The sequence below is a fragment of the Frieseomelitta varia genome, unplaced genomic scaffold (genome assembly GCF_011392965.1).
Source record: "Frieseomelitta varia isolate USP_RPSP 00005682 unplaced genomic scaffold, Fvar_1.2 scaffold_40, whole genome shotgun sequence".
NCBI lineage: Eukaryota > Metazoa > Arthropoda > Insecta > Hymenoptera > Apidae > Frieseomelitta > Frieseomelitta varia.
In genome coordinates this window covers 209,478-234,437 of record NW_025110146.1, presented here as the reverse complement: position 1 = coordinate 234,437, position 24,960 = coordinate 209,478, and the positions used below count along the sequence as shown (strand labels likewise).

The window sequence follows — 24,960 nt, the reverse complement described above, 5'->3', positions numbered from 1 at the left end:
GTCGCCATCTATTGATAACTCGGTGGTACTAAAAACAGGATTTCTGTTTTTAGTACCACCGAGTTGTCAATAGATGGCGCCACCGTCGCATCTAAACTTTGACAGGTGACAGTTTTTCTACAAATTACGAGAAGAAATTAATTAAGAAGAATCATTTGTGAACTGTTATGGTTGCGTCTTCGATTTTAAAAACCCTAAGCTTGCATTTTATGTTTTGTTTAAGTATAGTTTACGTATATGAAGAATGTTTCAATTTATTTTACGTTAGCAATAGTGCCAGTTGTGAGCGAATAATTTCTCGCAAACTATAGTGAATATTAAATTCAGATTTATTTGCGAACATAACTGATAGCGTTATCTTTGAAATATATGCTCGTGGAGTGCAAATTAGTAGCGTGAAAAATTAAAATTAATTATTCCCCTTATATGGTTATAGAGCGTTTAGTTCCACCGTTCTACCACAACGCGGCGCTAGTGTTTCTTACCCCGTAAAACAGAGAAATTTTCATTTGCGAAAAAACCTAATTTAGCGAAATGAATTGTGAACTTTGGTGACTGTATTACCCTAATGAGACACTTAGCTTTCTTTTCATACCCCATTTGACCCGTTAAATGCAGAAATAAGTATTTTTATAAATAATTAGTATCTCTGAGTTGCCGCTAGATGGCGCCACCATGTCCATTTTGTGACAGTTCACACTAATTATGAAAAAAACCTAATTAGGAGGAATAAATTGCAAACTTTTTTATGTGTTTCCTTAAAATGAGGCTCCCCGCTTTCTTTCTATGTGAGTTTTATCCTAGAAAAACGTGTGTGTAAATAGTTGAATTTTTTTTTCAATAGATCGAAGGATGTCCTTGTCGCACACTGTTGCTCTCCTTGTCTAACCCCATTAGACAAGGAGGGCATTAGTGTGAGACAAAGACAGACATACATGCACGATAGACAAGGAGAGCAATGCCGTGCGACAAGGACAGATATTTGCAACGTGACAGACAAGGAGCGCACTAGTAAGCGACAAGGACAGAGATAGATTTTAGTTCCACCGTTTCACCGCTACGCGACGCTAGCGTTTCTATGACCGTGAATCAATAAAAATTTTCATTTATGAGAAAAACTAATCAAGGCCATTAATTAATTTTACTCAATTGATCGAAGCTTTCATTCTAACGATATTTAACTTCTGATACAGACAAGTTGTATTTATATCTGTACTCCTGGTAAAATCTGAATTAGAATTTTGGATATCCCAAATTTGGATTAAAATTTTTTAAAATCTCATTGAATCAAATTTCCTCGCCATGCATGAACCCCACTCTCTCAATCTGTTGATTTTCCTGCTAAGCAAGTACCGGAGAGAGGCCGGTAGTTCCATCTCTGATATACCATGTCTGTGTTCATATGTTTTGATTTTAATTCCTGTTACTATTGGCGCTGCGATGCATAACCTGCTGAATAAAGAAGAATACGTAATCGATAGATGGTAACGTTTATGCTGTAAAAAACACACAAAGAATTTCTAAAAAATCAGATAGATAGCTGTGCAATGCGAAGTAAAGAATTATACATTCACAAAGTTCGGTTTCATGGATCAAAATCAAAATTATGTATAAAATACACTAAAAGTTCTTAAAAATAATTTTTTTATTTTCTTATTTCAAGATTATCTGTTACATTGGGTAAAGAATAAAAAAGAATCTTAAAAACTAAATATTAGAACAAATACCCCAAACTTAATGTATACACATATGTATGCATATTGAAGTTAACTTGCAAATTTTCGCATATTATGCACCGCTATTTTACTTGTAGAGATAATAATTTACAAGTAGAAATCGAACATAGTTTGATGAAATGGCTAAGTATACTTATATGTATACATATTCGAGTCATCAGCTCGTAGGAAGTGTGTATGCACTTAAGTAGAATAAGACAATAAATGCTTGGCAGAAGAGCACAATGAAGAGGCGTAAACCAGGCTCACTCACGGTGCACTGCTCTCGCCAATGGCCCGTGTGAATGTGACTCCGCCTCTTAAGCGTGGCCAGCTTTCCCTCTTAGTTCCACCGTGATTATTGGCCGTGCTTGGTTGAGCGTGCGCACCAGTGTATACTCTTACGCATGCAACAGTAATGAAACGTAATCACGAGAGAATAAATGTATGTATATACACTTTCTTGTGCGATACAGGCGCAAAAGTATGTGCGTGACTTTAGTGTGAGCAGCCACCGATTGGTCGATCGACCACTTGCAGCCCTCTCATCTTCCATCCCTTTTCTTCTTACATTTCTTCACATGTTCCTCTCTTGTTTTACTATCTATCTTTCTTTCCTCAAATGATGCGTTTCTCCGCATTTTATCTCATTCGTTCATACTGAATCTTCAGGTTTCTCTTGGTCATTCTTGCCACATATGTATATACTTATGCACTCTTAAAACAAACACTTAGTAGATGGGTCCTTTCATCCGTACACTTGTACCCCTACGAGATATGCTCTCTACGCTAATTCGTGTTGTACACATATACATACAAGGGAGCAGGCGGGGGTCCACGTACGAAAGACTACGCTACTAGTCAGAGAGGAGATTTCTTATTTCTGCTCTGGTAAATCTGTCGCCCCAGTCAGTGAGGCAGCGAAGGGCGAGCCGCGCACCATTGACCGTGTCCGTGCTTCTTTTTTCGTCTCGTCTAGCCGCAACTCCACCGTTACTCCCTTTCTCCATCTCTATCTCTCTTTTTCGTCTATGTTCGCATTTCTTCTTTTATAGTTCGCGAGTGTACCCACGGACACGGTACCCTGCACCGGATTATCTCGCCGTTGTGCTACCAGATTATTTACCCATTGTTAAATTGTGGTGTTTTTCCGTGGATAACCACAAAAACGGCTTTTGTGTTTTCCTCCGGTGCGCGTTAGTGGAAGACTACGAAGAAAAGCGACGTGGTTGTCCTTCATGCTTGTTACCATTTTATTCTTCCAGTATTCTCCTGGAGAACACCTGCTTCACGTGTCACTCTGAATGAACCACTGTGATTGGTCATTGCCTCGATTTGCCCGTATTGAAGCTGTGAAGTGGTATCATTGATACTTTTCCTGTGAAACATACAATTCTGTTTTTATTCGTTAAAATTTTGTTCAGAAGATTTTTTGAAATGAATCGAGCCATCTGTTCCACGTATCGGTAGGAAATGTGAAGCGGAAGGGATGCTGGTAATTGAAAGAACACGATGGTGCATAGTGAATGAAGTGCAGATTATTTGATAAACTTCAAAAAACATTTCTAAGATTGATAAGCAGAAAGATAATACGTACCTAAATCGAAGAGTTTGTTTCGAATGGTATAATTGAAGCGGAGAAGAGTTGGATCAAACTGGAAAAGATCCGCGAAAGAGCTGGAGTACTCGCGTTGCGTATAGCCGACGGCTGCAAGGCTGCTCTTCCTGATGGATCCCATCGTACTAGGTGAGAAATTGTTCCTACAATTCCCACGTCATGTAAATAACACATAATAAAATTATAATTACATAATATCCATAAACATTTTTATATAACATAATATAATGTTATTTATATAATAAAAACTGGCAGAAATTGAGAAAAATATGTATATTCTTGTATATTGATTTGATGCAATCGAAGAAGAATTGTGTTATGCCACAGCAAATAGCTGGTGAGTGACAGAAATAAATATCTAGACTTACTTATATTTGTGCAAGTTTATATTTTCATTGACAAAAGGAGTCAAATATCTGAGAATAGTCATATTTGCTCAGAGTTAGATAAATAATAATTGAAAGATGTGAGTTGAGAGATTTTTTAGCTATGACAAAGACTCTAGTTAACGTTGATATAGTAAACTTAAAGTTCATTGAAAAATACTGAATACTACGTCAAATGATGTTTTACTAAAAATAGTAAGTGTTCTAACATTTTTGAGTGAAAGTATATAATGTTACATTATCAAGTTATAAATTTACGTACTATTATTTACTTACACGCGCACGCAATTCCACAGAATTTGTTCATTGTGTTTAATACCTTCCTCCAAACTTTCAGTAACTTCATGTAACGTTAGAATTCGCAGTTAACGAGGCTGTCCGCATCTTATCTGCGACAGAATTTCAAAGCGTGATATAACTTTGTACACAAGCGATGACTGGCAAGCGTTTTGACGCCAGCCAAACACGGAACTTCTTTTCTTCACGCGAGTTCTTCCACGAATCCGGCTATTGAACGAGACGAAAGCTCGAATATTGACGGCGCGCGACATGCTTGCATATGTCAGTCAACTTCGACCTAATTGAATTTAATTTATAGTTGAATAAGACGTGACACTTGTTTGTATCTTGGTGTGGCGCCGTCGCTCGCTACTTATTAATTTCAAGCGAATCGCCAACGATAATAAAATAGGTTACCGGAATTATCTGCCAACGCGAGTATACCCATATGTTCCCATTAAATCTTCTGGTTAGTTGTTGTCAAATTGATGGTTGTTTAATTGGCGGAACCAAGAATGATTCAAAGAAGTCGTATAAAATCTACAAAAACACAGAAGTAGTTGGCAAATGGTGAAATAATCCGCGTGTAAAACCAATAAATAATTCGTGTATTACGAGAGTAGCGATTCATTCATAGAAAGTATGCTGTATTCATTTCTCCAGAAATCTTTGACCTTATTGGGTCCCGGATACCCTGCTCAGCTCCTTATCGCGCTGCTTTCTTCCTTTTTTCTTTTTCCTGCTTCTGAAACTTTCGACAGTTGTAGCGATCGTATACGAGACTGGCCACGGATTCTACAAAACGTAGAACGAATAAATCTGTGTTTAATAATTATGTCAGCGACGTTTTCTGGCTTGACGAGTATCGAAAAGGACTGTCCTAACAAGACATTTCTCGAGGTGCATGATTTATGCCACTAAATACTAGCGAAACTGTCCAGTCAACTGTATATTTCTGTTACTACCAAATATTTGGAAATACGTCTTCTTTGATACATGTTATCGAAACATTGGTTTGTTGTCCAGTATTCTTCATTAATCACATATTTTTATCGAAGCTTCCAAATCTGAAAAAAAATTTATTTGGTGTATGATTAATTATATTGCATGGCAAATAATTGAGTTCTATACATATATTTAATAGTTTGCAGATGTTCTTAGATGTTCGCTTCGTATAAAATAAAGAAGGATACTAGCACGAGTTTTTGAAAATTTACTCAGTTTTTTTAAACCCGTTTTTGAAGAAATTTAAACATCGATTAATATGAATTCTAGTTTTGTTTTATTTATTTCTGAGCAAGTATTTCAACGAGAAGAAAAATTTCTAAATAATATCGATTTCACGTGAACTGAAATATTCTTGATTGACGTCCGATAAACGATATGAATACACAATGACCTACATTTCGATAACGCAGGATCATAAATGATAAATCATCATAAATCGATGATGTTCCACGTTTAATTGTGACGTGTGAAATACTTCTGATGACCCAGATCTAACGTTACCCTTGCAGCAATATCATCTTCGACAGTGTCGTAGATACGAGAAATGATACGAATCTAACCACCTTGCTTACACATGATTAAAACATTTGTTATTTCGATCCTACTAGTTCTTAAAGACAGTCGAAATTCTAAATATGAAAATTTCATCGTCTAAAAGTAGTCTCATAGAAGATAAACAAAGCAAATACAACTGGAGAAAATTAGTATTTCGCAAAGCGAGTGCAAGGAAGAACAATGGAAACGAAGACAGTGTCCAAGTCGGTTTTAAACGCCTGCGTTATCGGGCTCTGTTTCTTTTTCTCTAATGACGTTGACAATCTCCGAAGTCATTGACACCAATACACCCATAGCCGTATGCACGGTTCAAGACCTCGATACGTAACTACGATACATTGGAAACGTATTCCGTAGATAAAACATTACCCCGAACAGATTTTTTTACGTTTGCGTGGGTGAAAGATACGATGGATAATAAAAATTTGTCACGACGCTTCGTAACGAACGATTAACTGTTTAACGATCCCCTGTTATTTTGCACTGATCGCAAATAGTTTCACCAACATCTGTGAACGCTGAAATTTATCAATGGTTTTTAACAATGCTTATAATGTATACAGTGCTATCGACGGGGAATAATTAAGCGATTAATGCACTGAGGATGGGTGATGCCCAACTTTTAACTGCTATTGTGGACGTCTGGCGTTTTGCTTTAACGCTAAAATTGTAGACCTGTAATATAGAAGATTATAATTAAAATGTTGCAGTGAAAATAAATTGAATTTAATTGTTCAGATCACCTATGTCCATATTTTTATGAACAAAGTAAGACATAGACAGAGATATGGTTCGTCCATTAATTGTAACTTCTTCTATATTTCGTGTATTTTGCATTTTTAAAATCTATTTCCATCTCACTGGAAAAATAATATTAATTTTACAAAAAGAAACGATCTATAATTTAATGTGAATTTTATAGTTTTAAAAGGTAAAAACTCACGTTTTAGTTATCGTGTAGAAAATCAGATTGTTCCCGATGGAAGATTGAGGAACGCATCTCCTCTCGTTTTATTGACACTGTCAGACAACATACAGTTACAGATTCATTAGCGTTCAATTAGTACCGTTTGTTCTAGTTAAACAAGGAAGCCAGCTTTTAAAAGGTCCAGTTGACAAAGGACTGCTCAAATACTTGTACTAGCTTCTGGAGTTGTCTTAAACTACCTAGGAACTACCTACTGTTTGCCTGTGACTTCCTCTCTCAGGGATGTTTCGAATCCTCTTTCAATCCTCTCTGAAAGTTTGAAAGTTTCGCGACAATTTACATAGTTATTTCCTTTAAACCTAATTCCTTCATAGGTATTTGCAGCTGTAACTTTGACTAAAGCTGCTATTACTAATTTCAAAACGTTGACGTTTTATCGACGTTTCCTTCATTTTACCGAGCTACATCACAAATGTTTGAATGAACTCTCTTCCGAGAAGCGAAACTGAAACAATTATTATCTAAAGGTATTAAAATTATATTTATCTGAGTTCCTAGAGAATTTAAAAATTAATTTGAGCAGTTTAAACGTTGCGATATCATAAAATACGTAATAGTAGATAACCGAAAATGTAAGAGAGATATCTTTTTTTTATGATTGTATTAAGCAACACTCTGATATGTTTTTGTCGTTCTCGGAATAATGTTTTGGAAACTGTATTGAACGACGACTCTCTTCGATCATTTAATTAAAAAATTTCGCTCGAAATTGGCATTTAATAAAGTTGAAATCGGACAGTTGAAATGGTGAGTGATGTAAAAGATTTCCAATAGGAATAAAAAAACGAATTTCTATTAATTTTAACAGTTAAGTACATTATATATTTATACGTAATATATCATACTATGAATTTTTATCGTTTAGAAAATTTTTACTTTATATTTATTTATTTGTAACTATCGTGTATTAGGTTTCTAATACTAATTGCAATTCAGTTGGCATTTATGATCGTAACTTAAAGGCTAAAATAAATCGTTCTAGAAAGCATCTTAGATAAATACTATAAATTGAATCTTTCATTTTTTCTAGCATTTGCATCTTTTGCCATTTCAATTCTTCGATTGCACATGTACAACGTGTGAAAGTCAAAAGTTGAGAAGAACATGTGAAAGAACGATTTCGAGTGATATTATCAAAATTAATCCTTTGACAGAAACGTAGCCGTGGATCACGATTTGGCTATGAAAGCGTGGAACGTATCATATGGACTATTAGATACGGCATATAGTCATCTACAAACAACGATCGTAAGGCGAAACGATCCGGAGATGTATCGTTGACAAGTTATTACTTGCACGATTTGGACGTGAAGTTTTGCATACCCGTCTCGTGATTCAAAATCCTGGCGGTCCGCCACAGGAGTTTCTTCTAATAACCCATCCCAAAAACTTGTCGCGACTCTATAGCGTTCAGAGTTGAGTAGCAATTTTCGTCTCGGCACAGAGGATGCTTTCAATTACAGCTCGCCCTTTACTTTGGTATTCATTCCTCGTGTCTGCTCCAGGGAAATTTAACCCTCTGAAGAATTAAACGCCAGAATTAAATACAGAAAGAACAGTGAAAATGAGATCAAGTCATAAATTTTCGTAGAAATGTTATAAACTCTCGGGATTAATTTTTTAAGGACTGTAGAGTCAAAAATTAATTTGTAGTTTCCTTTGGAATATACTTATTATCTTCTTTTCGAATATCTATTCGATGACTGTTAATTATTGTTCTTAGAAAAAGGAGCCTTATTTCTGATGATTTCTGAAAAGAGAATAATTATTACAGCGTAAAGGAACGATTATTTGTTTAATTGAATAAAAATCAAACGGCATTTGAAGGATCTAAGGGGGAAAAAAGGGAACGTAAATTTCGGCAGCGCGCGTTTTTTGTTCGTTGATCAAATATATTTCGGTCCCACTGTCATCGCGTTTTCCAGATGTGAGCCGGGCTCGCGTGTGCGAGATAAATTTTGCACGCGTGTATTTTAGGTTGCACGAAGAAAGTTACGGTCTCTCTCCGAGGGAAAGGGAAACCTAGCAGGAATCGCGCGGGAAACTTACAAACCTGTTCGTTAAACGTTTAATGAAACAAATGTGTAATATCATCGACGAAAAGAGACGCTATCGTGTGATTAAAAATTGAAGCGTAAAAGTTCGAAGTTGCGAAGAAACTAACATTGAACGATCAGAATTGTCAACCGTGGTTGAAGGCCGTGCTTAAAGTTCAAGGAAAGTGGATGGACGGACATTTACGAGAAATTCAAACCTCATCGTGAGAAATTTCGGAGGTAAGTTAGTTTGGACAAAATCATAGTTCGATACTTCTATAGAAAAAATATAGGATTCGCGTTTTATTAAAAGAGAGATCAGAGAGTTCAATTGAAAATTCAATTGTGTCGTAGCTTTTCTCGTCAGATACTTTGCTGGAAATCTGCAGAGCTATGATGAAACTATGTTCGACGAGGTCAAACGGTTATCGTGAAAAATGTAGCGCGATTAGCGTATAATTAATTTCCTCGTGCATCGTGTTGCATAAATTTCACGCTTATAAATAAAACCTGTAAGTAAAAATCTAGAAAAAGATTTAATACCGAGTTCTTTCGATGCTGGGTTTCGATAAGTTTTCCTTAAAAAGCTCGCAAGAGATATAGGTATATTATATACAGTTACACATTCATCATTCACGCTGCGTTGCATGATTTACGATTTATATTAGTTACTCACACTGTAACTACATCTGCCTCTGTACTTAAAATTGAACAAGACAAATGATTTACATGTAAATTTATAAAAAAAGAAATGGAATCTAAATTGAGAGATTTTACTAGTTAAGTGTTGCAACAAATATCTACATATTATTTTTACATTATAAATGAGAGTTGAGACAAGTAAAGTTTACAAATTACAAATTATCTGCTTATCCCGTCTAATGAAGTATAAAATCGTAAACGATAAATGTGTAACTTCTAACTTATATCAATTTATTAATATTCCAGTTGATAGAGCATTGTGTAAGAGAATTACGAATGCGACAGATTTTCAGAATCCCCTAGAGCAACACAACGGATGGAATATTGAAGGCATAGTTCGACGATCTTTTATTAATTATTAGTTTTACGATTGTACGGGATGGCGCGTAGATTTTAACAACGCCGCTTGGCCAGTGCCCAGGTTATGAGACCTCTGGAAATAATGATGAAACATGACAGGACTATTTTGAACGTCCGCGGATACACGTGTTATAAATCTGTGCCCGTGCATCGACTCGGTATTCTGGCTAAGTATTCCGGTTAAATACCAAGATTCACGACCCTTCAGAACATCTTCCATTCCATGAAACGATCTCACGAATCCCAACGTGGCTTCGTAAGTCTACCTCGTTAACCATCCTTTCGTTAATTTCATTACCGAGTGTTCAACAGTAGCAATGGACTCAAGTTCAATATGCAGTCACGAGTACGAGTCGACTATGAAGTTTCTACTATGAAAGTTTCGTTTTATGAGATTCGATCGGCCGCAACTAAATCAGAAAATCTAATACAGAGAACACCAAAATCTAATTTTTAGAACTCGGGCGTTGAAAGTAGCCTGCTTCTTCATTTCTAAAATTACCTATAAACAGTGTGAACCTGTTAAGTACTTATTTACGAGATGTTCCAAGCCTATCCACTTCCAATGTGTTCGATCTCATCACCAACTACTCAACACGCATCGAATTTCGAGCCAAAATTTGCTGCAGATCGTTACAGACCGTTTCAACGTTGTTTCACGTACGCGGTGTAAAACGAGAGAGATCCTTTAACCTTCGATATGACGAGGCGACGTTGGAAGAAACTAATCAGTGACATATGGGCGCCGGGATACACGCGAGCGCGGAAATTAAACGAAAGATCCGTTTCTATAAAAGAGGAGCGAGAAACCGACAAAGGGGAACGGAACACAGGGGTCGATAATTAGCAAGTGAGAATGGTAGACAAACACTGGTCGCGTTTCGGGCATCTATGCAAGCGGAACACGTGTTTTCGAGGGTGACACTGACATCCATCACTCGTCCGGTGCACGCCCACATCACGGGCTCGCGCGTTCGCCGTTCAACTTTTCTACTTATACACCAGCATACAGGATGATTTTTGCTGCTTCTTTTATCAGCGACAATTTGTTCCGCCTCCCCGGTATCGTTTTCGCAAATTTCCAGCTACCAAATTAGCCGATCCTTCCCTCGCCGTCTCGTGCTTTTTATCGTTTTCTTCTTAATTCCTCGGAAAACGAAGCGCGCCGAGGAATAATTGGTGGATCCGTTTACACGAATAACTATATAACTCTTGGCAATCGAGTCAGGGCTGTGTGCAAAGTAATTAAATAAAATGAAAGATCGTCAATTGATTGTCCAAATTATTAATCTGTAAACTGTGCTTATTACTGCACTATGCTACATCTATTATACAATTCGCTAAACTTGAATGTTATTAAAAATACCTGGAACCTGTTCAAACCACGGTTTGAAGACGAAATCTCAGAATATTTGGCAAAATAACAGCAATATAAATTACATGTACGTGTGGAACACAAGTTGTAATTCAGGCAAGTGAGGAAAACACAAATTACTAACATAATATACGTAAATAAACGCTACTATAAAGTTCATTCATAACTTTTAATTTTTATCGAAAGAAACGAAGGACACTAAAGGATTTACATAGTCCTAATTCTAATAGTTAATATCAAGTGTACAATGTACCTTTCATCCACATCGTTTCCGATGAATCGACCATTCAACGTTCATGTTACGGTTGGACGTTGTCAATTACACTTGGACTCGCGTTATCAATCTCGATCACGAGCATGACGCCGACTTCCATCGTTTCTCTAATATAATCCACGATTGTGGTAAATTCGTCAGATTGTGACCACAATTCATTTCATTTTCTTCCCTTTTCTTCTCTTTTCTCGTCGTCGTCGCGAAGAACTGCTCGAATTCCTCGGATCCCGCGAATCAAGAAGGAATAAATCGCCGTAGGAAGATCGAGTGGATGCATACGTCTGCGAATCGTCGTGTGGAACCGACGATCTAGCCATTTCACGCGCGCACACGCGCGTGAACGTCACCGTGCACGCAATATTATTAGACTTTTTCTCCGGTCCGCGGTGATGAATGGCTGACATCAAAGGGTCCGACGCGTGTAGTCATTTTACACGCGTGTAATACACGTATCCACTGCTGAGGAGGATGAATCGTTGCACGCGTGTGCGTCTGCACACATGCTCTGCACCAGGAGCATCATCTTCTCGTCGTATAATATCAGAAAAGGACATCCTTTCCTTTTTATATTATTATAAACCAATATTGATTTTTTTTAATGTCGGTAGATGATGGAAAATCTGACTTATTACGTTCTTTTTCTGAACTACTTCTTACTTTTTTTAATCATCTTTTTGTCATTTGTCTTCTTCCTTTTTTTTTGGAGCACTTCGTTCATGAAAAGCTTGGAATATACAGATATTTAAAAGCTATCCAGATTTTAAAAACTATCTATATTTTAATATCTACTGAAATGTAATATCATTTGATTTATAAAAAATGTACCGTTGTAATTGTGAACAATCATGATACCATCCGGATTTTGTCTTGTTGAATTAGTATGTTTTCATTTCTGTTATCGTCTGGGTTTACAAGCTGGAAGACTTAGGGAGAGACCCATATACCGCTGAGAATATATTACGGACCCTTATTGGATTTCTAAAGCTAGGTCCTTTAAGACCCGAAGATTAATGCCCCGAAGACAAAAAAATATTTGCTTTACGTTATGTAAAAAAGAAAGATTTCGTTGAACGCAAGGTGCACTATTCTATATCCACAAAGAATCAAGAAGATAGTACTTACTTGTTGATATCGACACGTATCCACATTTTCTCTTATTTTCGTCAAGTCACTGTAAATAATTTGATCTAAATATATAATCCCGGGAAATTGTTTCCTTTTTAAAAATCGTGAATTTTCAAATATCGTGAGTGTCATCTCTACTCGGTGAGGTGGTAACAGCTGGAAAGGCAAGAAAATTCGTTGTAATTATAAATCTATCAAGCAAGCGGTTTATCCTCTCATTAATTACTCACTTATAGAATAGATCTGACCGAGAAGCACGCATAAACCACGAGGCTTGTCTTCCGTTTAACGAGCCTGCGCTACTCCTCCGCGATCGACTGGTTCGCCGGCAAAAAGACAGCAAAAAGACGGAGCTTTAATGTAACGCGGATCATTAAGTTCAAATCGTTGGAGTTTAACGGGCCACGTCGCGTCGGGGTCGTTCCCCGAATCGGCGATCCACTGAAAAACTCGCTCCTTTTAACAGGGTGATTCTTGGAAAGCCGCCTCCTCGTTTGTCTTTTGATTAAAACGAAACCTTTCGTCTTTACGAAATTAAAAGAAAATATTTATGAATTTCTCGAGCAATATAAGAGTATTAAAAATAAAAATGTCAATTTGTACTTGGAAAGAATATTACGGAGGGGAGGAAAAGATTTCATAGCGTGTAACTAAAATTTGGATCGATCATAACTCAGTTTCAGATTTCTTCTTAAATTCTAGCTGTTGATTTTAATTATTCTAAATTCTATTTATAACGTAAAATAAAGGAAAAACATATATCTTTAAAGAATTAACTATATCTAATACGAATTCTACATAATATTTTATGCATTCTATCTTCAAAATACTTGAAATCAGTAGTGAAATAAATGTAATAAATTATCAAGAAATCAGCAAAATTATTTTAAGCATAGCAAGTTCAAAAACGAACTTCTTCCCTCCGCGTAATATCGATGGACTATCGTTTATAATGGAAATGTGGCGTAGAAGACGCGTGTTTCGCGCCTCTGTCAAGAAACCGCCATTATGGAGAGATCGAGGGGATGTCGAAAAGGGGGACGAAGAAAAAAATGGTGGCCGGTGGCCGCGTAAAAACGCGTCTCTACGGTCGGCGGCGTCGGCGACGAAACTCTTTTTCCAGGAATCACGGAGGCATCGTAGGGCCCTTCCTTTCCGCTGCGGTTTTCTTATTTATTCCACTTCTTCGTAATGCACGTACGTCAGCTTGGTGTTCGCCGTAGAAAAGAGAAACGATAAGTAGGGAGTATGAAAATCAACGTAACCGAAGAGAGAAAGAAGGCAGGCCATATAAATTTTCTTCCTTCCATGGATGGGGGAAAGAGTTGCGTTCCACAGTGACGATTTCGTACTTCCTTCACGGATATCTGTTCACCTCTCTATTTCCATTCCGCGCCTCCTCAAATAGATACAAAAGGAAAAAGAAGCGTTCGATCCTCGACATCAAAGAACTCTGGAAGATGTTCACGCATTAACGTTTTTGCACCCGAGACATCTGTCTGTAAAAAGCAAGATGTTTTAGTCTTTTTTTAGATCTTGTTGATTTGTCATTTGTTTCAAGTCGGTCGCAAAAATTTTGTTTAGAATCGACTACTTATTGGCACTGTCGAAAAATTCTATTTTGAGCTTCGTCCATTAATCTCTCTGTTTTCCTGGACAATGGGGAATTAACGTGCCCGTTGAGAATCATAACAACACGTGAACATCGGTCTCGAGTTAAAGATAGCTCTCTTATTATTCTCGTAACGGGTTGTTGTCTTTGCTTACCGACGGATGGAATTTAGGTGGGTTTGGAACGCAGTTAGAGGCAATTGCTAGGGCATTGCTTCGCTAATTAAAGGTTATTACAGACAAGCTCGCCCGAGTAGAGGCAAGCAACCGACATACATCTGCATCTCATTAAAATGAACCCAAGGCGCCAGGTGTAAGTCCCGATGTGAAGTATATTATTGTCGAGTTATTTAGTACCCGTCGAATCGATGTGAGATTACTCGCTTGTTTCACGTTCCAATACAACGTAAAATAATCTGCGCCTCTGACTCGTGACGAGTTTGTAAATCGATGTCACGTTTCCACTCCGAATTAAGAAATGGGGTGTCACGTATCTGAAAAAAAAAAAATTAAATGAAACGGAAATTTAAAGAATCTTAACGTAATCAAATACTAATTTTTCTTCGATTGTTTCCAACTCTTTTTCAACTATAATATAAACAATCAGAGTCAACACGCGAGTCATACATTCTTCAGATCAATAACGAAGATTCTTACCCTTAAATTTTTAAACTTAACAAAAATAATGAATTTACATATTAAACTTATCTCTATTTGAATGTTGTTACAATTAGCAATAACTAATGCATCGTTCGGCATTGTTCACGGATAGAAAGTAACGCGAGCGAACTCGGTGCAGATCAACAGCAGCAGCAGCAACAGCAGCCGCATCAGCAACAACAGCAGCAACAGTACGGCGAGGTGAACCAATTAGGGGGTGTGTTCGTGAATGGTCGGCCCTTGCCAAACGCAGTTAGATTGCGAATAGTGGAACTTGCACAGCTGGGCATCAGGCCGTGCGACATCTCGCGGCAGCTGCGGGTCAGCCATGGTTGTGTCAGCAAGATTTTGGCCCGGTACCACGAGACAGGCAGCATATTGCCTGGTGCGATCGGTGGCAGTAAACCCCGTGTCACTACCCCAAAAGTGGTGCAGTATATCAAACAATTGAAGCTAAAGGATCCTGGTATCTTCGCGTGGGAGATCAGGGATCGTTTGCTGTCGGATGGCGTATGCGACAAATACAACGTGCCATCGGTGAGCAGCATCTCGAGGATATTGAGAAACAAAGTCGGCGCGGCGACCGCGATTCATCATCATCCCCATCATCCGGCGCATCATCATCATCATCATCATTTGTACGCGGCCGCAGCCGCGGCTGGAGCTGCCCTCTGTCCTGTCCCGTATCCACCGACGCCTTATCACGCGACGCCGCCGCCCGCTGTGACGCACCATCACCACCACCATCATCATCAAGGTTGGTAGCCTCAATGATCTCGCGACTTGTTCTTCTTCCTCGAGCGAGAACTTCCTGCGATTTTAGATTTTTTGCGTTCCCGATGATCAGCATTGTAGTAGATAATTATACCTATAAATATATATAGATATCTATTTATCGCGTGTGATCGGTGCGAATAACTCTTGAAGGCTACTATGAGTGGACTTTCGCCCTGTTACTTGTAATTATCATAAATGTAATATCTAGTATCTATTAAACAGTTGAATCAAGTTCAATTTAGCAACATATATTTAGTTACTTCTAAAATAAAAGAAATAGAGTGAAATTTCATCCCCCTATTATCCCAGATAGCTTTTAAGAGTTACTTTTAAAATGAAGTTCTCGCTGGAGACGCCAACTTACCGAGCATGATACGTGACACATTGGTGGAAGAACAGTAGATGTATACTTCTTCTCTGTTCGTATCTCAGTACGAAACAGAGAGGAGGAACAAAAACATAAATCTGCCCAGAAAGAAACATTTGTTCTCCACCAGCGCAACCTGAAGTGTGCGTTCAGTTCTAGCAACGAGCTCGCGGGATATCAGGCAACAGTCGCGTCTCTTTCTTCCATCCTGATACGAGCGCTGAATAATCGAATTCGAACGAACCTCTCCATACCAATTTGGTACCGGTGCGTTTCCAGTTGGGCCGACGACGCCGGGCAAGCTGTCACCGTCTTCTCCAACCACCATTCACGCTGGTATTGGCCATCAGACGACTACTTCCGCCAGTCTGCAGTGGCCAAGTCCTCACACAGTTCACGACATCCTCGCCAGCAATTCGCAATCGTCTCCGTCACCGACGTCGCCATTATGCGTTACGGTGAACAATAATCATCACCACGGTCATCATCATCATCACCAGAGCAACGACAACGCTACCGGCAATAATAATAACGAGGAGGCTAGCGGTTATCATCATCCGCACCACCATCATCACCATCATCAGCAATATTACGCGTCGGCTCTGTACCATCATCATCATCATCACCACTCGGACACCGTGACCTCTGTAGCGACTACATCACCGGTGCTCGCTGTACAATCGATCATGATGCAGTCGTCAGCGACGAACAGTCAACCGGCTAGTCCCTGTAATTAAAATGATCGGCATCTTAGATCGGATTTTATCGGATGATAAAACAAGCAAGTGATTTAAAGACTAGGTAATTGGATTGTGGTATAACGGTTGCATATGTATCGATTCATTAGTAACCAATATGTAATTAAAAGAAAAAGGAAGATTGAAACGATAGAAGAATGATTGCGAGTGAGAATAAAGATAAAGAAAGAGATACGAATGAGTAATGTGCTGTGGGGCTGGCGAAAACCTATATCATCTCACCAGTATTATGTATTTTTATCGTCATTTACCAAGAGTGCCTTTTTTTCGAGTGCCATAAAGAAATTCTACGTTCGTCATTACATGTGAAACGAACTGTGAGAGAAGATAATCGAGATTGTTGCAACTTTGAAAAAAAAAAACAATTTGCACGTTACGCGTGGAACCTGCAAATATTTTAGTCATTTATCCTGTTTTACTTTTTTGTATGTTTGTTCGATTCTTACGTACATGTACCTAATGATATAATCGTTAAGGATAGAAAATTATTTGCTCCCAGTTAAACGAGGGTGAAATGTTACGAACAGCACCTCCGATGAATCGGAGGGATATTATTTAATTGATAAATATCCACGATCGTCTCACGATTGTGCGACTATAGTCCTCTGCCATGCTTTTTTATGGAATGCAACTTTTGTCATTAGGAAATATATGTTTTCCTTTAAGTTAAACAACGAAATTATTTCTTTTCCATCGAAATTCTTCGAAATCCGAGATGAAAATCTGAGAAGAATAAGTGTTATGTAAGTATCAAATAAATTTATTAATCTTATACAGAGTGTATATATAAAAAATAGATTAGTAAAAGATAAATACGCACAATTATTAGAATGATGAGATCTAAGCCTTTTTATCTTTACAATTATTGAAAGTATAGGTATGTACTTTGAATTAATTAATTTGAAATTAATATTGATGAACATTAATTTACTTTCTAACTTATGGCTTAGTTGGCATACTGGAAAGTTCAAGAATATAACGATCCATTAGATTCCCTACAATTCTGCTTCTTTTTGGCACGCGTTTCAAACATTCGAATTCTTGCGAATGATACAAATGGCGCATAGTCAAACATCTTGTTGTTCGTTAGAACAGAAAGAGCGATTCAAGGAGAAAAAAATTTGATCTTTAACACTGAAACAACACCAGCATATTTACATATGCTAGCACATTTTTAATTTTTTAAACTAATTATTAGATATCTAATTGTTTTTATCTTTTTCTTTTCAAACATTAGAAGTTATTAAGTTTTTTGAATAGCATAACTCAAATCATATTCTATTAATTCTTGATGTGAAAATTACGCTCATAGTGTAACTTACTTATTATGAATTTTTATTAAGATATATCGGCTACCATATTGTGATTTTAGGATGGAGAATGGAATATTACCATTATTCGTTGAATTTGGAAAACTCGAAGTTAATCTGTTGCGATGATCTTTATAATTACCAAAACTTCCGTGAAGCAAAAGTAAAGTTCATTTGAGCAATAGAGGTCCAGAATGTAAAAAGAACCAGCCAAGTCAACGGGATTTAATTGTCTGTGTTACTCATGTAATCGCGAGTTTCCAATCGATCGAATACAAGGTATGTATTCAGTTTGATCACCGTTCCAGAAACAGTCGACGCCATGTTTAAGAAATGGCGCAGAAAAAACGTAAATCATCTAACACATAGTTTCAGTAATTAAATTATAATCACTCTGATTGCTTTGACTTGAATATCTGAAACAAATTTAAAATTTGTTTGATGAATTTCAATATTCAAATTTCCAAAGCTACAAAACTTTAAATTTAAGCTTCATTGTCGTGCAGCAAGTAACAGAAACTTTTGTTTGTTAGATTCTTTATTGATTTCGATTCGACAAAGAATAAAAGCGCGTATCTAAAGGAACGGAACGGTCGTAAAATATACCTTCGTTTGATAGTAGCACATAGAATTATTGTCCATTTCTCAGGCTTTTACGTATTCTGTTAACGTTCTTGTAATAAACGCGCGAACATGGACCGATAACGTGGACTGCTTGATTGATGCTTCCATTCTGAATAATCAGCAATGTTTCTCTATAACCGAAGATAATGGGTGTGCATGCTTAATGAGATGCGATATCGTTCTTAAGGCGTACAACAAACTTACAACTAAATTAATCGTTTCCTCTTTTGTTTTTCACAAAAACGATATTCCTCAAAGAAACAGCGACGTTAACTCTTTCCAGCTTGAATTTTAACTTCATTTTTTTAGCTTAAAGAACAAATTGTTTAAGAAAAATAATTACAATAGCTATAGAACAATAAATGCTATACATATCTTTTCCACGAATCTTAAATTTGGTAACGTTAATTATTCCAATACAGATAATGCACGTGTTGCTATCTTTTGTGCAAATGCGCGCGCGCAAGCTCCGTTTGAAAGCTCAGAGTTATAAAAGCAAACGGATCGGCGTTGTCCAATCAGCGTTGATCGAGCGTGAAATCCCTCCTCTTCGACGAAATTAGACACCCACTTGGCGTTTCCAGCTTCACGGGTCTTGGCCAAAATAACCAATGATAGTTTTTCCAGTGGAAAGCAAAATAAAGCTCGTTTCAACTACTATTTATACAAAGACTGCGACATTGCTATTTTTTTAAGTATTACAAAATTGCTATTACTTTTTCACCTATTTCTATGATTTTTTTTACTTCTGTCGATAAAGATGTGATACCTGACAAGTGAGATTCATATAGCTCTAAAAACTTGTTGAATCCTTAGCTCAGCTGTCGACATACACGCTGTTTTTTCTTTTGACGTTTAGGCAATTATAACATAATGAACACTGTGGCGGCATGACGGCTTGTTCCTTTGAAATATGAATATCCCCTTTTCCATTCTGCGGTAAGATACTCCGCCCCAATACTCTATTACTCCCTAGTCAAAGGAGCGTAGAATTTACCCATGGTAACCGTTTCGTTGGAAGTCGTTCAGTGTCAGTTTTCCATATTCTCATTAACGACATCAACAGCGCGACGCTTTCAACCGCGAATAAGAAAGGAGAATTACTCCTTGATCGCCGTAATTTCTTTCACCTGAAAAATTCTCACACATAGATTTTTTTTTAAAAGAAAAAATTTAAGTGAAATTATGAAATAATAAGTTTTAGATTAACTATTAATCAAGATAAACATTTAATAATAATAATTTAAAACTGACAAATTGGCATATTAATAGCACAGCTCCTGGCCAATCAATTAGGATTGCATGTTTCATTTTTATAAGTTGGTAATACAAATTACTAAATATCATAGTAATTAATAAATGTTACTATTAGAGTTCGTCTACTTACGTACGTTTCAATTACGTACTGCAGACTGAAAAATATTGGAATCTTTGAATGGCACATGATCAAGTCCTACAGGAACTGTAGGTATACCTAGTAAAAGACGGACAGAATAATTTATTTCAGATGTAAGAGCTCCATCTAATAGTTTCAAGTTATAATATCAGAGGAGTGGACAGACATTGGCCGTGAATAGCTGTATAAATTTCCATGACAACTGCACGTCAGTGGTTTTTCAACGAACGTGAAGATTCATGCACGAGATAAAGGTGTTTTCGGTCGTTGTATTCGGTTACGATCCCTCCCCGTTTAAAATACTGTTGACTCCTGGTAGCGAGCTTTCTACTCATGCGGCACGTCGTGCTCGCGAACTCCGTCGCGCTCGATTACGAGCTACGCCATGACGAAGATACGCTAATAAATTAACGGGTAAATAAACCCTCTGCGAGGAAACGGGCCGCGCCGCGTATCTTTCTCGCCTAGAATAGAATAGAATGTATTAGAAGAGCACGAGCACGATTAATGGACCGAAATTTTGTGCAAGTGGAAAGGTGCAGCGTTAACCTCGAACCGCGCAATTTCCCGAGAACGTAAGTGGCTAAAGTGATAGAATAGTCATTCCATACTTTGAGAAACGTGAAACCACAAGTAGGATACTCTTAACAGTTACCTGATTACATGCGAGTTCTCCTTTCATGAATTTGTTGTAGTGTTTCTGTCGCATTTTCGAAAATAGGAATGAGTCTCTATTCTAAGTATTTAAACATAAATAAAAAGGACATAGGTATTGTGGAACTTGAGGAACACAATGGTCGAACAGTGCAAGTGCATTTTCTTTCTAGAAAAAGATATGTAGGTACAGAAAAAAGATATTATATAGATGTTTTCTTTAAAGAATTTCTATAACGTTTACCTAAATTTTTCTTAATTTAAAGATTGTCATCTCTATCACTAGTTTGATCTTGGTCACACTTTAACCTAACATGGTCTCAAAACTGGATTCTTCGTTTTTTTATCTTTATGTTCTTTCATCTCGTCGGCAATTTTTACGGCAGTTTTACGATAGAGAATGAGGAGAAGAAAAAAAGTATAGAGTAGAACGTGATAATTAAGAAAATGTCCCATTTCCGTGATCCAGCGTGTTTCTTTCGTCTGGAGGCGAGTCTTTGGCGCGTTTTCCATTCGGTGTACAAATAGCTCGCAGACCCCTAGCCTCTGTCGACTTCTCTCATGTCTCCGCGACGCGTCGCGTCGCACGCTTCATGCTTCTGCGCTATCCGATGTCGAGCGTCGCCGCTTTAACTCTTAATCTGTTTCCTTTTATCGCTTCCGTGGATGAATGTTGGATAATATGCGAGATAATCTCCTATATTTGCTAGAATTATTTGTCAATTAGAAAAATAGTAGAACAGAAAAGAAAAATTCTCTTCTATCATATTATGAATCTATTCCAATGTTAGCAAGTTATATATCGTTATATGAAATAAATTGTATATTTTAATTATAAAATTTAATTTTTTATCCTTATGTTTTATTAAAAAATAAAATAAATAACACGTCAGAGTATTTTATCGGTGTCGATATAAATACACAAATTTGCTTATTACCATCATTATAGACAAGATATATGAATACCTTGTCTGTGCTACTACCTTCAATAAGGATCGGTAACGATTTTTATATAGTTAATTATAATTGTGATAATATTTGATGTTACTTACAATAATTGAACTTTAATATTTTGGTAAATATTCTGTAATGAGGTTACTATTTACTATCTCAAGGAGTTATTTTGCTGAAGTGCAAAGGGAATAGAAGGAAAGAAGACGACAGCAGAGAGACGCATTAGCCATATTCCGAGGTTGCATGGCGGAACGCCCCTTTCATACCATTCCCTCCTACCTCAGAATATCGTAGAAAGAGAATTTACCAACAAAGATTTACACGTTCTGCGTATAAATTAGTTAATAAATTACAACGCTTAATCTTGCTTCTTTCTAAATTGTTTCTTCCCTTATTACCAAATGTTTTACCAATTCAAAGATATCTAAACTCGATTGAATCAATTAATAAAATGATAGGCAATATATACTTCGTTTCATGTTTTATTTCAAAATTAATTTAATCTGAGAAATCTTAATTATAATTTAATGCATTTACAAAATAAGAAAATACATGCATACCAGAATTGTCTGAAGAATGTAATAGAAATATTTTAAAGATGATTACGTATGGATGAATATTCCAATTTGGGCGAATTCTAAATAAAAAAACTTAGAACACGGAAATGAAACGGGCATAGAAGGTCTCATTTTGAATTTATTTAGAAATTTATTTCGTTCAAAAATTTGTTTATTTCTTATTTATAAAGAATTAAAACAAAAATTATTGTTATTAAGATAATAAATTGAGATTGATTTTTTTATAATAAGTATCTATTAATATTGCTACAGAGAAAAGTCATTTGTTTTTAATATCGGCATGAATGAACTTACATCATGTACAATTAAAAAAAAAAGAAACAAAACAAAAATATAAATCTTTATAAGAATTTACTACGCTACATCATTAGATGATATATAGTCGAAGTTGGAATTTATATTTTATTCTACGATACACGTAAAGCATTAAATCATTTATTCAATGCTTCTTTTCCTCGTATATGTATTAAAAGATAGATACTGATACAAAGAAAACAATGAGCGGACTATTTTACATGTTTTTCAATCTACAAATGTATCGAATCAATTTACGACTGTTCATCGACATACTTATTTCTTCATCAGGATTTTTATCCAGTCTACTTACACGATGGTATTTAGTTAAATAATATTCTACAACAGCCATGATACAAATATATAACATTTAAAAAATATGGGATTTCAGTGAAATAGAACTACTCCCGATTGTATGTCTCTTATATCTAAGAAAAATCTAAATAATGTCCGTCATTTGACGCATGATGAAAAAATGAGTATGTAATTTGATGGAAGGAATGAATTTATATTTATATGATAAGTAAAAAATGAAATCTTTTCTTCTTTTGAAAATTGTAAAATTCATCTACACTTGTGTTGTGTAAGAAAACATTTTTCTCTTCGTTGGACCATTCAATGTACGAATATGTACAGTCACTGTAAGTACATTTAATACTAGCCATTATTTTCATCCTTTACTTCAACTACCTTAACTTCCTCCTTTTCGATATCATTTATGTTTTCGTAATTTTCATCCTTGTCAGATTTTATGGAAACATCAGCCGGTTCGTTATTCTCTGATTCTAAGTTTTTCTCTGGATTTGGATCACGATTTTCTTCTCCTTCTTCCGTCGACTGCGGAACTTCCGCTGTTGTATTTAATGTTGTCGATCCATCGAAATTCTGTTGATGCTTTCCAAGACCTACTTGTACTTCTATAAGTTCGAGCTCTTCAATCAGTGCCTTCTCTCTTCTTTCAATTTCCTCTGTAAAATAAAACAAATGCATATTGTGATTCTTTTTATTTAAGACTTAATGCAAAATTCCTTATCAAAGTGCATACCATGTAATTCTTTTGCAGATTGTGCTAATAATACATCAGTTTGTGGATGTTTACGCTTTGGTACATAATAAATAGGAGGCTGGGCACGTGTTTTTATAAACGAAGCAAGTGGTAATTGTGCAGCGCGCCAATCCTGAAATTGTCGGCTGCGTGCCAACTTTGCTTCCAACGCTCGGACTTCAGCTAGTTGCCGTTTACGTGACAAAAACAACTGTTGTCTTTCTCGTCGTAATTCTTCTTTTTCTCTCCTTCTAGCTTCCTCTACTCTTGCTTCTACTTCTGCCTTTTTATCTTCCTGCAAACAGTCATTATTTTTAAAAATACGAAACAAAACATTTCTCATAATAATTAAAAATATACTTTTGCTTTTAATTTAGTTTCTTCCTGGCGAAATTTTTGTAATGTTCCTAAAAGAGCTCCAAACATTCGTTTATTCCTTTGCCTGCTACGTTCGTCTATTCTTTCACGTCTAATAACTTCCTGTCTAGATGGAATTTCTCTTGGTGTTGCTATCACTCTAGAAGACACTGCAGGCTAAAATAAATATGTAATAATAATATTTAGAATTTATTAATGAGCATGAGTATATTAATTGTTATACAATTCTACCTTAATAACATTGTCATCTTCATCAGCACTGTCATCATTGTTAGAAGGTACACGTGCACTTAATCGACTGAAAACTGTTTTTGGTTCACCATTTGAACCTTGCCATCTCCTTTTCCCACCAGGTAGCTCGTTGTTGACAAAATCAGAAACAACACGTCTTCTATCCTCTTGCAATGGTCTCTTTTGTGATAATCTATTGAAATTGTAAATGCACAAGGGTACAAGATATAATCCTCTCTTCTTCTTTTAATAAAATTACATCGATATATTGAAGCTATTTGTGAATATTTATTACAATTAAGTTTACTTAACATGTTTGCACACTGTCATTACATTATTACGATATTATAAATAAATGCAATGGGATCACGTATAATTTAATAAAGTGATACGAGCTTCACAAGAAATAGGTTATGTTTGTAGGCAATAATGTTTCACTCAAAGATCAATGAACTATCAGACAAAATTTATGTTTCACGATAACATTCTCCCACGACGTTTTAAGAGCATTTGAAAGCAAATTATTCAGAATTTAACCTGGGTGGTGGTTGTAGCGGACCGTTCTCTCCATCAGGGAGATCTCGGCCCAAAATTTTTCGAATACTTCGATCGAGTCCTCGAAGACCATCTCGAGCGGCTTCTAATTGCGCTTCTAACCTCTCGGCACCCCAGGCCTCTTGCACGTCTAATTTTCTCATTTATTTACTTCTTTTCACCTTTACTGAAATTGTGAAGCCAATTTATTTAACGAACTACGACAATTGTTGTCGAACCGCATTACTGTCGTGGAGCCACCTACAATTTCGTTCCTTTTTCCAAATCGATAAGTCTCGGGATTTTTCCTTTCGCTTGTAGATCGTACCCCTAGTAAATTTCTCATAATACCAATTTAATATATTGCG

The 24,960-nt window shown here is 36.5% G+C and overlaps 2 protein-coding genes and 1 long non-coding RNA gene across 4 annotated transcripts; 1 reads left to right on the top strand and 2 right to left on the bottom strand.

Annotated features, from left to right (window-relative positions):
• Window positions 1-2,969: 2,969 nt before the first annotated feature.
• LOC122531437 lies at window positions 2,970-5,779 on the bottom strand. Its single transcript, XR_006307280.1, has 6 exons — window positions 5,402-5,779; window positions 4,614-5,065; window positions 4,416-4,538; window positions 3,996-4,296; window positions 3,313-3,476; window positions 2,970-3,093 (listed from the first exon to the last, which is right to left on the bottom strand). It is a non-coding gene; the product is annotated as an uncharacterized LOC122531437 (long non-coding RNA).
• On the top strand, window positions 3,331-17,250 carry LOC122531436 (paired box protein Pax-1-like). Of its 2 annotated transcripts, none has more exons than XM_043659358.1 (3): window positions 3,331-3,462; window positions 14,805-15,449; window positions 16,116-17,249. In XM_043659358.1, exons 1-3 carry the CDS (start codon window positions 3,444-3,446, stop codon window positions 16,571-16,573), a joined length of 1,122 nt encoding a protein of 373 aa, XP_043515293.1. In that variant the 5' UTR covers window positions 3,331-3,443; the 3' UTR covers window positions 16,574-17,249. The 2 variants fall into 2 exon arrangements, with proteins under 2 accessions (XP_043515293.1, XP_043515294.1); XM_043659359.1 differs by having other exon boundaries at window positions 3,393-3,462; window positions 14,832-15,449; window positions 16,116-17,250.
• Window positions 17,251-22,615: 5,365 nt separating this feature from the next.
• Window positions 22,616-24,879, bottom strand: LOC122531434 (pinin). The gene is made up of 5 exons (XM_043659357.1): window positions 24,596-24,879; window positions 24,059-24,251; window positions 23,810-23,983; window positions 23,450-23,744; window positions 22,616-23,372 (listed from the first exon to the last, which is right to left on the bottom strand). Exons 1-5 carry the CDS (start codon window positions 24,754-24,756, stop codon window positions 23,062-23,064), a joined length of 1,134 nt encoding a protein of 377 aa, XP_043515292.1. The 5' UTR covers window positions 24,757-24,879; the 3' UTR covers window positions 22,616-23,061.
• Between the last annotated feature and the right edge of the window lie 81 nt (window positions 24,880-24,960).

Bases quoted from the DNA above. Each gene is read 5' to 3' on its own strand.
- LOC122531436 (XM_043659358.1), top strand. The intron at 15,450-16,115 runs GTTGGTAGCCTC...GTGCGTTTCCAG, and splicing joins CCACCACCATCATCATCAAG to TTGGGCCGACGACGCCGGGC.
- LOC122531434 (XM_043659357.1), bottom strand. From the start codon at position 24,756: ATGAGAAAATTAGACGTGCAAGAGGCCTGGGGTGCCGAGAGGTTAGAA. The intron at 24,252-24,595 runs GTTAAATTCTGA...CAATTTCAATAG, and splicing joins CCGCTACAACCACCACCCAG to ATTATCACAAAAGAGACCAT. The intron at 23,373-23,449 runs GTATGCACTTTG...TTTATTTTACAG, and splicing joins ATCTGCAAAAGAATTACATG to AGGAAATTGAAAGAAGAGAG.